Genomic DNA, 14765 nt, shown 5'->3' with positions numbered 1-14765 from the left:
ATTGACACTCACATATGGAGATTCACGGAACGTCTTGGTGAAAACACAATATCCGAGTTTACATGAAGGCGTCACGCAGCTCAGCCAGCCAGATCCACAGGAAACAAGAAAAGCGTCCATGGAGATGATGTTTATATCGTAACTGTCCGTCCATTATTGCTTTCTGAAAATACCACGGCTTTCACGAAGAGCTGGAAACTTCTCGGAACTGTTGAAAGTCCTGATGAAGAAGCGGTTCAGGTAGGGAAGGTGAACTGACCGCTACGAATGAGTTTTTCTTCAACTACTAAGCCTGCTGAGCTAACGTTAAGCTAACATCGAAGCTCTTCCAACACTCCCCATCCTACGCAATAATACAATATCTCATAAAATGTTTTCTTTCGAAGTTGCTGTTCTGTGGTTGCTAAAGCTGGCGGTTTGGACTCAGTTCGCCTATTTATAAGTTGCTGTTTTTTTCTCTTTGCGGACCTGTGAAGTTATCTCATTCTATAATCCTATTATTAGCGCAGGGGGGTGAGGAAGACTGCCTTAAAGATGTTTTAGTGAGCGCGGTTCCATCTTCACCATGCTATTCTACGTTAGCACCAGATCTTTGCTCTGTGAACCAGCTTTCCTCTTCTTTCTGCAGTAACCATGACAGCGGCTGCTCTCATAGGAGACCAGCTGATCCTTGAGGAGGACTACGATGAGAACTACATTCCCTCTGAACAAGGTACACGCTATAACCTGATTAAATTAACCGCTTTGGAGAGTGTTGGAAAACACAAGACTACAAAATCTGTAGCAGTTGTAATGTTAATTTGCTTATTTAAGGATCCCCAGACTATCTTCCTGTGATCCACACCAAACGTTACTATAAAAATTATTTACAAACATTACAAAAAAGATATAATAGTATTCCTTGAGACACAAGCAAAATTAAATTAAACATAGAATTCAAATCCACTGCTTCAATGACTTTACTCCTTCAGGACTAATTTCTATTGTATTACATAGTAATATCAAATCAGTGTATTATTTCATGATGTTTTTCTGGATTTCCGTCTGGTTAGTTTGGAAAATTGTCAAATTGCCTGGACAGATATAAGATAACTAGAATAACTTTAAATTCACAATCCTAACAGTTGAGCCAGGCAGAGTTAGGAAAAGGAATGAACTGAAAGAGAAAATAAAGTCTTGATAAATCTTATTATGTTATTATGTTATATTTCCTCTCCAACTGCCTAAAACTGATTTCCATCCGTGTATCCATGAAAATCCCTTTCTTCCTATGTTTGTTTCTTCTTTTATCCTCCTATCATTCATCAACCCCTTCCGTTTTTCCTTCCTTCCTGATGAATGTTCAACATCTAATTGTAGAAAATGTTATCTTGACATGCTAGATATCAAGGATGACCAGATTTGTTCTCTCAGACTATCTCTGAAATCACATTTACAGAAATAAATTCATTACTAAACGTGACTTGTTTGATAATTGTAGGTTTCTGAAGTTTACTTCTGTTTGATTCATCATTCCCACGATTGATCTGGTGTTCGTAATGTGTGGATGCACATTCCTGTTCATCAAGACTCACTGTTTATCTTTTGATCGTGATAGTTTATCTCGTTGATTCGTAATAAAGTAACATGTAATGATGTTTATAGTCTTGTGCCACAGAAATGTTTAAAAAAAATCGATCATCTTCTGTTCATTTTTCCCCATGTTCTTCTCACTCCCTATGGTCAGAGATCCATGAGTACGCGATAGAGATTGGCATTGATCCCGACAATGAGCTGGAGCTCCTGTGGCTGGCCAGAGAGGGCATGGTCGCCCCTCTGCCTCCTGAGTGGAAACCATGGTGAGTAAAGAAGAAAGATCCTCCCCAGTAGGACTATCTGAGTTCAACAGAAAGTTAGTACAGCAGAGTGTTTTTTGGTTATTTGTTTTTATTTTTTTATTTTATTTTTTGGTTTATTCGGAATTGAATAAATGTTGTTAATACGCGAAGAATAAGACAACCTTCAGTGTGTTACGTTGGGTCTTTCATAGCCGAGCACACCTCTACTTCAAACCTCTCCACCGTAGTCAACACCATCCTGTTGTTGTGTTCCTCAAGGGAACAAGTCGTGTTTGTTCACTAATTATCTAAGGGCATCAAAGAAAAGAGGGCCAAATTTAAATGCTCACTCGACTTTACCTCATAGTTTTCCAGTACGTTATGCTGGTTTACCACAACACACCCCTAGTTTAAGTTGTTACCGATAAATCACAGAGGTAGATTTTGTGCTTTCAGCATTTTCAGCTCAAAGTGATTTGTCCTCTCCTCTTTCGTGGCAGCCAAGACGTGTCGGGGGACATCTACTACTTCAACTTCTCCACGGGTCAGTCCACCTGGGACCACCCCTGTGACGAGCACTACCGGCGCCTGGTGGAGCAGGAGCGCCAGCGCGCAGCGCTCATAGGCGCCACTGGGGGGGGCGGAGCTAAGAAGGACAAGAAGAAGAAGAAAGAGAAGAAGGAGAAGAAGGAGAAAAAAGAAAAGAGGAAGAAAGAGCCACTGAAGACTCCAGCAGTTAGTGACCCCACTGGATATTATGTTGTGCATCTTTAACAATTAAAAGATTTATATTTAGACATTATTTTCAGGGTCTCGATAATAAGAGACTCGTCGTTCCTTTTTAACTAAATAAAAGTTTAAAACGTGAATCCTCTCATCTGATCTGATAAATCTTTGGGGGGAAGGTTTTATTTAAAACAGTGGGATGCCTGTTGTTTCTTCACCGACTCTCCATCTTTTTCTGTAGGCACTGAGTTCATCTTTAGGGCCGTTACCGTCCCCGCAGTCCACTCTGGCTCCTCTTAGAGGTTTAGACATCTTGGGGCATGCCCCTCTCTCTGGGTCTGTCACATCTGCCAGGGGGTCCCTCGGCAGCTCAGGGGGGCTGGAACCTCTCAAGACGTCCCTTCCAGTAAAACCTTACCCAGAATGCATCTCTGTATTTACGTATTGACATTATGTTTGCTTTAATATAGCTTTTGTTTATGTTTTTTTGTTTCTTCAGGGTCCGCGAAGCAGTGGGGCAGCGAGTGTTTTAGGCTCCAGGAAGGAGGAGAGGGTTTCACTGAGCTTGCACGGTTTACATTATGATGAAGATGATGAGAAAATCTCAGATAATGAGGTTGGTTTAATTTTCCGATGCTTTCAGAAATTGGTTATTGTTTTTTCTCCATACAAACCAGCATCGGTCTTATTTCCAGCCGAGTCTCCGTGGATCAGACAGACTGCTGAAGAACCTCCATTTAGACCTGGATGCTCTTGGAGGAGGGCTGCAGTACGAGGTAGACAGCTTAGGCTCGAGTGACTCTTCAGCAAACGATGTGAAGCTTTTTAAAACTCTTTCCTGAAGTCCTCAAGCAAGCGCTTGGTTTCTCTGCGCTCGTTTTGATCAGGAGAGCGAGACCAGCGGTGCGACTCCAGCTGAAGAGAGGACGGAGCCGGAGCTGCAGGACTTGGGTCTGTCTGCGGACCACAGCCCCGAACCACCGTCCCATCAGGTAACCGCATCATCAAGCTTTCTGCTCCCTCCAGTTTGCTGTGAAGCATTTTATTCATTCAGGTTGTTAGTTTAACTATATTTAGTTACTATTTATGCATTACAGTAATTATAATAATTGTTAACATTGAGGATTTTTTTTCTTGTTTGAAAATCCAAACTATTCTGACAGCACCTGAATGCTGTGCTCAGAAAACTTGTTTTTGATCATTTATCATGTTTTTTTTTTTTTCCCTACCATTTGTTTGAATCATGTGTCACTCCTTGTCCTTCGTCTCTTTAACATTGAAACCTCTCGACCTTTCCCGGACCCAACATGTGTTCCTGCAGCTGCTGTGCTGCTGGGATCTGTCCTACGGGCGCGGCTTTTACTGTGCCTTCCTCTTTGTCCTCCTGTCCTCCTACTGCCAGTGTTACTGCTTTGCTGTCTGAGCCGAAGCAACCCTGGCTTGTTTTTGTTATCGCCATTTATCAGTCATTTATGAATATACGTTTGCCTGTAATGAGCCTTGTTTCCACCAACGCCATCTATATAAGAGTTGCACAATATAAGAAAACCTGATGCAAAGGCAACACCAGTTGACATAAATCCACATTCTTAAAATCCTTCTAAATTAACACAACATGCAGTGTTACATAGCTTGCTTGTTTCCACTCTGCTTCAGTACGACTCAACACACACACAAAAAAATTATATATAAAAAAAATATATTTTGCCTACTAATCTTAGTTCTCTGATTTGAATGTCATAACATTTATAGACAGGTGTTTCAGCTGCTCTCTACAGAGCTCTTTCCCCTGCAGTGAACAGAGTGGATCACATGACACAGACAGACAGGAAACTGCTGATTAACAGTGCTAAAACCCGCCTTCTGATTGGTTGTTTCTGACTGAGCGTGTATGTCTGCAGATTGCAGTAGGACCACTGACAGAAAGCGTTTTTTTTTTTGCCTTTTTTAAAAAAGAAATTCACAGATTATATGTCTCATGTTATTCTGTGAGGACACAGTGACAGTCTTAATAAATATATAAAAACATATATTCTTAGGGTGCTGTAGTGGCGCAGGGGCAAAGGACAACCCATGTATTGAGGCCTTGGTCCTTGAGGTGGTGGTCGCAGGTTTGATTCCCAACCTGGTGACATTTGCCGCATGAGGAGAGAGGAGGTCTTTCTCCTCTCTCATTACCCTCTTTCCCGTCGAACTACTTTCAAATAAAGGCCACTAGAGCCAACAAAACCTTAAAAAAAAAACATATATTCTTTATAAATTACATACAGCAGCTTTACTAAAGTGAAATTAGGATTACTGTACTTCATTTCATCTGAACCGTTGTCTGAAGAAATCCCCCGCTGCCTCAATTCAGTCCTGAAATAAAAAGTTCATTCTTGTAAATGACTTACTCTGTCCTGTCTTGTTGATGTGAAAAATATCTACAACCACAGTTAAGCCAAAAATAGTCATTCCTCCTGAAGATTTACATTTTAAGTTATCATTTAATTTGCACAACATCTGTCTTCTGATTGAGTCTTAATCTAACCAAAGATATCTTGTGGAATATGGGAAAAGCTCAGTTTGATTTATTTGACTCTAACATTTTAAGTTTTAGATTTAAAAGAGGGTCTACTTTATTTTTTTTTACCATGTTTTCTTTAGTTTTATTGGTATCCATGGGAATTTCTTCATGTTGAAATTGTGTCCATCAGTTTTGCATGCTGTTGTTTAAGGAACATCACAACCTTTATAGTCCTTTTGTCGGGGTCACAATCTTTTTGTCTGCCTGATTCCCTCTCCTGTCCCCCTATCTGCCCCTTTGTGTCTCTGCACGCCTTCTTTTATGTTTTGGGATGGATGGACTGGTCTTCTTCTGCCCCTCCAACAAGGACTCTTTAAGGGGCCGCCACATCCAGCTCTCTGCCAAGGCGGGCAGCAGGAGCCGAACCAGTGAGGAGGGAGCTGAACACTTAGCTAAGGGGTCAGAACAGGAGGTGGAGGAAGGGGAAGATGTCCAGAAAATGGACAGAGATGATGGAAAAGAAGGAATAGTGAAGAAGGCAGAGGAAGACAAGGCAGGGAATGAGAATAACGATGGAACAAAACGAGAGAAGCAAGATGATGTAAGCCAAGAAAAGGAAAGGGAAGAAGTAGAAGAGCTTCAGAGTGGAAGTAAAGAGAGAGAACGTGAGGAGTTGGAGGAGGGAGTCTGTGTGGGCCAAGATGAAGCAAAACAAGTTTCAGAGAGCGTGGGTCACAGCAGTGGACAGGATGAAAAGAAGAGTAATGAGGCGTTAGAAGGAGATGTTGAGAGCCAGAATGGCGAAGGCAAGAACAGAGAGGAGAAAACTGACAGCAATAAGAGTGAGAAGAATGTAGAGGAGGAGAATGGAGGACAGGAAGAAGCAGAAGAGCCTGAAATTGAGGGTGAAATTGTTGAAGAATGCTTCAGTGCTTCGGATGGGAATGGTAGTGTAAGCGAGAATCTGGGGAAGTCAGATGGAAACAGAGGTGAGATTGAGAGAAACATCAATGATGGTGAGTCCCAGAGTGAGTGTGAGAAGGAAGAAGAAGAAGAGAAGAATTACAAAAGAGGGCAGGAAGGGGATGAAGACGAGGAGGAGGATGAGGGTGAGAGTGACGGAGCTCTGGGGGGTTGCTCCATAAGCCACAGAAAACTGACGGAGACCCCAGAGGAGGAGTTAGAAAGGTTTGTACAGAGCGAAGGAGAGGGGACCTCAAAGGAAGGAGTGGAGATGGAAGACGAGTCAGAGGGCCGAGCTCCAGCAGGAGCGTCTGGAAGTGAGGAAGAAGTGGTTGAGGTGTTTAGAGCAGGTCCGTCTCCAGCCCAGCCGGCCGGGCGAGGACAGAAGACTCCCTCCTGCCTTCCTGCAGAGGTAGGGTTCAGTGTCACCTCTGTCCTCCTCCAGGCTCCCGGCTCTGCAAGCATGTAGCTCCCCAAGTCCAACTCCAGCGCCTTAGGGGCTGAGTTGTGTTGCTGTGATTCTCTGTCTGGGTGTCATCGTGCATGCAAGTAGATTAACCTCATCAAAGGATAATCTGCTTGTGTCCTCGAGGATTGGATTGGAAAATTTTGGTCCCTGCACCTCATTGGTGGTACAGATTAGCCAGCTGCTTTTGTGGACTGTTCAGTCAGAAATTGGACCTCCATTTCCTGCCACCACCTCCCACTTTAAAGCTTTCGCTTTGCTGTTAGAAATCTCCAGAGTGCAGTTTGCAGCCTTTGCTTGCATGTTTGTCCTGCATTAGTCTTGGTTCGGTGTTTGTCTGCGCGCTTCTGTTCATGCATGCTCAGAGCCGCCGTTCTTCCACTGAGCGTGTTTGTGTTATTGCAGGAGTCTGAGGCCAGTAAGAAAAAGGCAGAGGTTTCTTCCTTGGACCTGAAGGTAATCTGATCGCCTTCTGTGAAACTCATCACACATAAACCCGGCTGCTTGATTTCTGAAAGTCTCGGAAATGTTCTGGATTTTTTTTTCCCCCTCTGTCTTTTAGCTGTCACAGAAGGTTCTAGACACCAAAGATTTGTCTGGCACAATCGGTCCGCTGGAGAAAGACGAGAGGGAGGAAACGGGAGATGTAGAGGGGAAAGAGAGCGGAGGAAAGACAAAGACTGAGGCCACCAAGAGGTTATTTTGTGAATGATGTTTGAATATTAATGCTGATCTTAGTGAGAAGTCACTTCAAAGGTTTTTTGATCTCATGCTCCCAGTATTCATGGTACAAATGATCATCACCCTCCTTATACAGAGAAGGTTGCCTCTCGTCTGCTAGAATACTTCTTAACAATTAGGCCATGACCTTAATTAGACCTTTATGGCTCTGCTGTGATCCCTGACATCATGCTGTTGATATCAGTTTCCTTAAGACTATTGGTTCTGTCATTTTTGTAAAGTGAGCACAACATGACCGTAACTCTGTCGTCTCCCGATGTCTCTTTAGTCCGGCGCTGCCTGAAGACAAAGTCGAGCTCACGGCTCATAAAGTTGATCGGCTTGTCCTCCACCAGTCCAGCCATTCGCTGTCCAGCTCCTCCGACCTCGATCTAAGATCCCCCAAACATCCCCAAGCACAAAACCTCGCTGTGACTCTGGGGCTGCAGAGACCCGAAACCTCTAGAGGTCGGCCCGGCCGGACGGTGGACGCCCCGGTCGAAAATACGGAACCGTCCTCAAAAAAACAGGAAGGTTCTCTGGAAGAAGAGCCAAACTGGAAAGCAGGGATGGAGAGAGAAAGAGAGGAAGAGGAGGAGAAGATGAAGGCAGAGAGAGAGGAGAGGAGTATGAGGCTGAAGAGGGAGGAGATGGAGAGGGAGCAGGAGAGGCTGAGAAGGGAGCTTGAACAAGGGCTGGAGGAGCAGAGGGAGCGTTTGTTGAAGGAAAAGGAGGCGAGGATGGGTCTCCTTCAGGAGAAACTCAGGAGGGAAGAGGAGGAGGAGGAAGGGAAACTCAGAGTGGAAAGCGAGAATAAACTGAAGTAGGTGTTGGCTGAATTCACCTAACAGTTTAATCACAGACTTACTTGAACTATAACACCCGTGTTGCTCTGCCTTCCTTTTTGTCTGCGTATTTCCAGGCAGCTGCGGCAGAATCTTCTGTCTGAGAGGAGAGAGGAGGCGGCCAGGCTGAAGGAGGAGGCTGATAAAACTCTGGAGGAACTACGAGAGTCCATCAGAGAGGAGAGGGAGCGGCAGCAGCAGAAACTCAGGTCAGACATGCATGAAGGACATACGGAGCACTGAGGACTTTCTCACCTAATGCCATGTTACAAACAAAAAGCTTAGAATAGAACAGAAACAGCCTGTATTGTCCCACTGCGGGGGAATTCAGGTGTAAAAACAGCATAGGTTCACACAAGTGGTTCACATATGTACAATTTTATGTTAATATGTTTTACTGGAAATGATAAAAGTATAATTGCTACCTTTTGAAAAAAAATTTTCTCCAGAAAAACATGAAATGTTTGGTGCACGACTTCAACATCCGTAGGGCTTTTAGAGCATCTTCAACTCCGCCGTCAACATCAAGACTAATTTCATATTTTCAGGGAAGAGAGTGAGGCGTTGTTAAAGGAGACGCACGTCACCCTGGAGGAGGATCGAGTGGCGACACGCGACAGGCTGGAGGCGCAGAAGAAGCAGGACATGGAGCGACTCAAGGCGGAGTCAGAGGAGGAGCTGGCGGCCATGACGAAGAGGCTGGAGAGGGAGAGGGAGGAGAAACTGAACACGCTGAAAAAGGAGGTGACCGAGCATGGGGAGCAGTTTAGATGAGCTGTATCTGAAACTGGCAACACTGCACTACTTATAGATTTACTCACCGTACAGCTGAATGCGACAGTTTTAATGATCAAATGTCAAAAAATTATTATTATTATTTTTTTTTTATAAATCCACCGCAAAGTTTTCATCTGATCTGTTTTTATGGATTTTTCTGGCAAAATAAAGAAAGATCAGTTTGTGTTTAAAACTTTTTGTCTGTATAAAGGTCAACAGTTCCGAGAGGAGGAAGGAGCTGATAGTGAGTCCCCGACCTGAACAGCAGCTGGCAGAGTACCACAGAGAGGTTAGGGAAAACACACACACACATACGCACACACACCTAATGTCATCAGCATCATCTAAGTAAGCTTTTCTGCTGTTTGTGCTCGTTTGTGCGCAGCTGGGCGATTTGCTGCAGGAAGTGCGGGACGAGGTGCAGCGCGAACACGAGAGGAAGCTGGAAAAGCTGAAGGACGACCACCGGAGAGAGATGGACGGCATCAGAGAGAAATATCTGGACGAGGTCAGACTTCGGAACAACTTCTGATTTAAAGAAGTTGTTCTTTAAACTTCTTTAAATCAGAAGTTTAAAGAACTTCTGATTTAAAGAAGTTCTTTAAACTTCTGATTTTAAAGAAGTTGCCTGACGTACAAATTGTACGTCAGAATTTGCCTGACGTACAAATTCTGACGTACAACTAAGGAATGTTTTCAAATATCCTGGGGAAAAATAAGATCCTCGTGTTTGCTTCCAGATGATTCTTGACGGTACGTCTACATGCTTGCGTTGCAGGAGACCGCCCAGAGGGAGCGCTTGTTGCACGCGCTACAGGAGGACAGGGCTCGCCTCCAGGCGTCACATGACCTCCAGCTGGACAGACTCCGCCTGCAGCTCGATGGACAGATACAGAAGACGCAGCTGACTCATTCCTGCAAGGTTAGTCGAGATGCAGGCGCATGGTTCTGCCGGGATTTATCGTGCTGTTCAAATGATTCCCAAACAATGCGATCGTCTTATTTTCTCCTGCAGGAATCAGAGCTGAGGGATCTGGCTGATAAACTGGACCTGAGAGAGAAAGAGCTACAGAGCCTGGAAGTCCTGCTGCAGACTAAGGTTTTCCTCTAGTAAAACACAGAGCTTTGCAGACACATTCATGTTGATCTCTCCCAAAAGATGTTGTGTTACTTCACAACCACTAACATTTTTGTGTTTTCTGCGATTTTTATGTGATTAACACTGCAAAAACACAACATCTTACTTATTTAAATTAACTTTTCAGGAAGACATAGGAGCTTGTTTTTAGTCAGCAATTCTTCTATATTGAATTTTTGGGAAAAATCTATTATAAAGGCAAAAATCTGCCAGTGGAGATGGTACTTTTTAAAATCAATATTCATGAATTATTTACTTAAATTAAACTCCCATTTCTTGCTGAAAAATTACTTGTTAGTTTTGTGTTATTTAAGTGTATTTGAACTAGAAACTAAACAAAAAATACTTTTGTAAGATTTTGTATTTTTGCAAGGAACTACCAAAAAACAGTGGATAATTGTAATATGGACAGAATATAAGACATAGCTTTCAAAAGACTGCAGTTTCCCAGTTGGATTCGGTTCTGGACTTTGACTAAACCATCTTAACACATGGTCTGTAAGACAACACAATTGGTTGCTTTTGTGGATAAAACAAAAAGCCACCATCCTCTTAATGTAAAAACCTGAAGTTGGTGGTTGTGATGAAACAAAATGTTTAAAAGTTTCCAGGTTATGAATACTCTTCCAAAGCACTGTGTGTTCTCTTAACACAAATCCTAAATCCTAACTACATGAGCTGATCATATCCTCCTCCTGACAGGCTGCAGATCTTAATCGGAGGAGGAAGAAACTCGGCGACGACGAGGAAGACTTAGACAGGCAGTTAGAGGTGCGGGGGTTTTTCTCACCAATTTCTTTCGCTTTTTGTGCCGTCCACCGACTGTGCGTTCGCACGTGTCTCTCCAGGCTCTCCCTCGGCTGGTCCGGGAAAGAGACCAGCTGAGCGAGGAGCTGCAGAGGCTGAGGGAGGAGGTGGCACAGGCCCGAGAGCTCTCACACAGAGCCAGGGAGGAGAGGGACGAGGCCAAGGACCAGAGTTACAGGATGAGAGAAGAGCGAGACAAAGCCAGGGAGGAGAGCAGGACGGCGCGGGAGGACAGGGAGCGGCTGGAGAGCAAGGCGGCGCTGCTGCAGGAGAGATGTGACCGCCTCACCTGCAGAGTCGGGTACGGTACAGATCAGGGTGTCGAACTCATTTCCATTTCAGGGCACATGAAAATGACGAATGATGAATGATTGACGTTATTTGATACTATAAAAATAAAAACTATTTTGTGTGCTTAAATAATATTTAAGCACCCGTCAGTTATCTTGAAGATTTATTTATGTGACACATAAATAGCTTTGGTGGGCCGGATTTGGTCCACGGGTCTTGAGTTTGACACACGTTTTGGTGCAAAACTCCAACTGCTGGCTTATATGAAAGAAATAAAACAAATGTAAAAAAAAAACATCTAAAAAGTAACTCCTTAAAACAAAATCTCAACATTAAAGATGTGTTTTTTTTCAGTGAGCTGGAACAAGCTGAAGATGGAAGAACTTTGCCCCAAGCAGAGCAGAACAAGAAGGAAGCAGAGAAAGCGACAGCGCCCTCTGATGACAGGATAGACTCATCGCTCCAGGTGGATGAGTTGGACTCGCCTCTGTCCCCCGTAGCCGACAGCCAGTGCAGCATCAACGAGTAAGGAGGCACGAAACCCGGAGCGTCAAACCGATGATTTGCTGAAAGCGTAAAACAACCGTGATCAAATCGTTCCTAGGCTGCGTCAGTACGTCTCCTCACACGGCGCCTCCATCCAGAAGACCAAGCAGTTCCTGGAGCGCGAGAACAGCCGGCTGATGGAGAGGCAGGCAGCTCTGCAGGCAGCCCAGACGAGCAGCAGCCAGGACCCCGGCCTCAGAGGACCCAGTGAGGAGAGGATGAGGAGCATCCAGCAGGTGCAGGCTGGAGTGTAATCTCCCCCCTCTCCCCCACTCCTCTTGTGAATGCCTCAAACATCGGGCTGATTTCTGAGAAATGCGCCACTGAATACCGGCTGGTGTCTCTGGTTCTGTCAGGAGGCCAGAGACGTGGCAGAGCTTCAGCGGACGGTTCAGAGAGGAAACTCCCTCCTGCGGAGGAAGGAGGAGCAGCTGCAGCAGCTGGAGAGCTCCATGGCTGACGAGGTCAGGAAACCAAAAAAAAAAAAAACCCAAAAAACACGAAACAAATCTCCTCCTCTGCTTATTATATACATAATTATTCTTAGCTGATTCAATGAAAGATTGAAAATGAAATATTTGGGGTCATAAATCTCACTTTTTAATCTGGAAAATCTTGCACATTTTATCATGTAGTAGCATGAGTCCAATCACATAGTCAACAGCAGACATGTTTGTTGCCGTGTTCCTTCAGGCCATGTTTGAGGATTCCTCTCAGCTTCCTGACAGGAAGGTGACGTTTGACGTGACCAGGTCAGACACCAGCAGCCCTGTGGAGCCGCAGGACGGGACGGGTAACACACACATCGCAACGCTTCACAATGACAAGGCAGTTTAGAGTAGTTTGCATCATAAAAACATTATTAACACACCATTCTTAACTTCCAAAATTCATACTTTTTCCCTTCGTTGCTCTCTCATTGTCTGCCTTGATTGACGCTCTTACTGCAACAAGAGCGAAAGAACGTGACTTAATAGGCTTCAGAATTAAATCCCCATTTTGTGTTTATACAGCCAATCCACGCTGACAGCATATATGTATAAATATACCCATATATTCATTTGTATAATGAGTATTTTCAGTAAATATAGTCGGTCTTGGTGAAGTATTTTGAAAATACAGAGACTGTGCTCGTGTAACTTCCTGTTGTAGTGGTGCGATATTTGAATATCGACGTGTCCAGGATGGATCTCTGGTTCGTTCACCTCCAAGGTTGGAGCGTTAATTTGCTCTTTTCTTTATGCTTTAATATGAATCGTGAATTCTAATAGTTTATTTTCATGAGTTCAGTTCATTTGATTTTTATATAGCAATGCATCATTTGTAATTAAAACAGATTTAAATTCAGTCACTGGTGCAAAGTTTTCTGTCTAAGGAAACCCAAACGTTTGCAACAGCCAACAGCGCTGCTGGAATAAAAACGTGTGAGGTAGAAAAAAGTATAACAATCAGCTTATTGTTTGATTTCTGACCTGCGTGTTACCATGCTGATAGAGCTTCTGTTTCCTCCCTTCATCTCTCCTCCTCCCCTCACCAGGAGATCATCCCATCATCCCAGCCAAAGTCCAGGAGTTAGCTGAGTCGCTGCAGCACATCTCAGCTCAGCTGGACAGCGTTCTGACCGCTCTGGGCTCGTTGACCCAGAGGGAGAGCAGCCCACTCTACCCCTCCTTCTCCATGATGCTGCCTCAGCGGTTTGGGACAGAGGCGTGGGGGCCTCCCGCCTCAGCGCCCGTCTTCACACAGGGGCCCGGCCTGGCCCCCAGCTCTGCAGCGCCGCCTCTGTCTGAGAGGCTGTGGAGCGGCTCTGCAGCGCCCCCTCTGTTCAGCACCCCCATCAGCAGCGGGCTGATTGCCCCAGGAGACTTCATGAACAGCAGGTGGAGCCAGATATTCCCTGGTAGGTCAAAGGTCAAATTAAAAGCTGGACATCTGGGCTCGGTCAGTCCCTCCTGCTGGTTCTGAGCAGTTCTTCTGTTCTGCAGGAGCAGCTGCTGACCTGGTCGCCTCCAGCACCGTGAGAACCGTCCCGTCTTATCCATCATACACTCCTGTGAGGTACAGACGTCTTTTGCTTTTGGTCAAACGGTTGATTATTACTGCCTGACAGTGAGCTAAAGTGTGTGTTTCTGTGTGTGTGTGTGTGTGTGTGTGTGTGTTAGTCAGCACAGCCGCAGCCATCAGGCGATGCAGAAATCAGTGGAGCTGGACGGTCAGAGACTGCAGGGGCTGATTGACAGTAACAAGAAGTGGCTGAACATGCGGAGGAAAGACCCCAGCATGTATCCTTCCTGCAGAAAACTGAGACGCAAACACTTTGCTTTTTTAGTGGTCGAATATTTTTACCTGAAATAAATGTAATTATTAAATAGAAACAGATCAAAGAGCTTTTAACATTTTAAGAAAGAAAAAAGTGTTATCTGCTTCACCTGGTGTCGTCTTTAACTCCGCCCTCCAGACCTCTGTTCACTCGCTATCGAGCTGCTTCCTCTAACAGACTCATCCAGCTGGGCCTGGACGACAACAACCAGATCAGAGTCTATCACTACTGAGGTCGTAACCAGCAGTTCTGTGGACTTTGGGTCATGAATGACACTGTGACAGGTCAGCAAGTGATGTTTACAAGGACGTTTAAGCTTTCAGAATAAAGATCTTCAGGGATGTAACTCCTTCTCCGGATGTTGTAAACTCAGGCTGGTTTACCAAGTCAGGTCCAAACATGATTTCTTCCAAAACCATGTGCAGGTTACATCTGTCTTTATACCACTGGTTTTTGTAAAGCACTTATTTAAAGGTTTTTAGCTGTTTCAACTTTTGCAGAGCAATACATTTACTAGCTCTTTGGTGTTTACAGACCAGTAACTGATGCAAATTTATATTTTGTGCACGTCTTGTGTAAATATTGTATTTTTTAATAAATGTAATTTTTTATACATTTTCTTTTGCCCACACCTATAGAAATGATTCATACTCCTTCACATTATAACTAAAAAAAAAAGTATTGGGATAAACCCAGGAACAGCAGAAACTCTGGCAGAAACCAGAGATGGCATGGTGGCTCTGGAGGAGCTGCCAGAGAACCATGGCTCAGGTGAGAGTCTGGCAGAACTATTAATGGGGCACTAAACACATTTATCCTTTGAGGAAAAAAAAAATTAACACT

The 14765-nt window shown here is 44.3% G+C and overlaps 1 protein-coding gene across 2 annotated transcripts; it reads left to right on the top strand.

Annotated features, from left to right (window-relative positions):
• Positions 1-13: 13 nt before the first annotated feature.
• On the top strand, positions 14-14268 carry cep164 (centrosomal protein 164). 2 transcript variants are annotated; one of them, XM_008426073.3, is made up of 28 exons: positions 14-240; positions 629-712; positions 1727-1838; positions 2318-2552; positions 2785-2949; positions 3043-3159; positions 3239-3319; positions 3431-3535; positions 5417-6424; positions 6884-6934; positions 7041-7174; positions 7488-8021; positions 8121-8252; positions 8592-8787; positions 9032-9109; positions 9206-9328; positions 9599-9742; positions 9836-9919; positions 10661-10729; positions 10807-11066; positions 11411-11581; positions 11661-11838; positions 11959-12066; positions 12296-12395; positions 13140-13502; positions 13588-13660; positions 13765-13884; positions 14061-14268. In XM_008426073.3, exons 2-28 carry the CDS (start codon positions 634-636, stop codon positions 14152-14154), a joined length of 4914 nt encoding a protein of 1637 aa, XP_008424295.1. In that variant the 5' UTR covers positions 14-240; positions 629-633; the 3' UTR covers positions 14155-14268. The 2 variants fall into 2 exon arrangements, with proteins under 2 accessions (XP_008424295.1, XP_008424296.1); XM_008426074.3 differs by having other exon boundaries at positions 14-542.
• Positions 14269-14765: the final 497 nt, after the last annotated feature.

The sequence above is a fragment of the Poecilia reticulata genome, chromosome 13 (assembly GCF_904066995.2).
Source record: "Poecilia reticulata chromosome 13, P_reticulata-male-v2, whole genome shotgun sequence".
NCBI classification, from domain to species: Eukaryota; Metazoa; Chordata; class Actinopteri; order Cyprinodontiformes; family Poeciliidae; genus Poecilia; species Poecilia reticulata.
Note: the sequence above shows the minus strand (reverse complement) of the source record. Positions and strands in the feature narration are given on the sequence as shown.

Bases quoted from the DNA above. Each gene is read 5' to 3' on its own strand.
- cep164 (XM_008426073.3), top strand. From the start codon at position 634: ATGACAGCGGCTGCTCTCATAGGAGACCAGCTGATCCTTGAGGAGGAC. The intron at 1,839-2,317 runs GTGAGTAAAGAA...CTTTCGTGGCAG, and splicing joins CCTCCTGAGTGGAAACCATG to CCAAGACGTGTCGGGGGACA. The intron at 13,503-13,587 runs GTAGGTCAAAGG...TCTGTTCTGCAG, and splicing joins GTGGAGCCAGATATTCCCTG to GAGCAGCTGCTGACCTGGTC.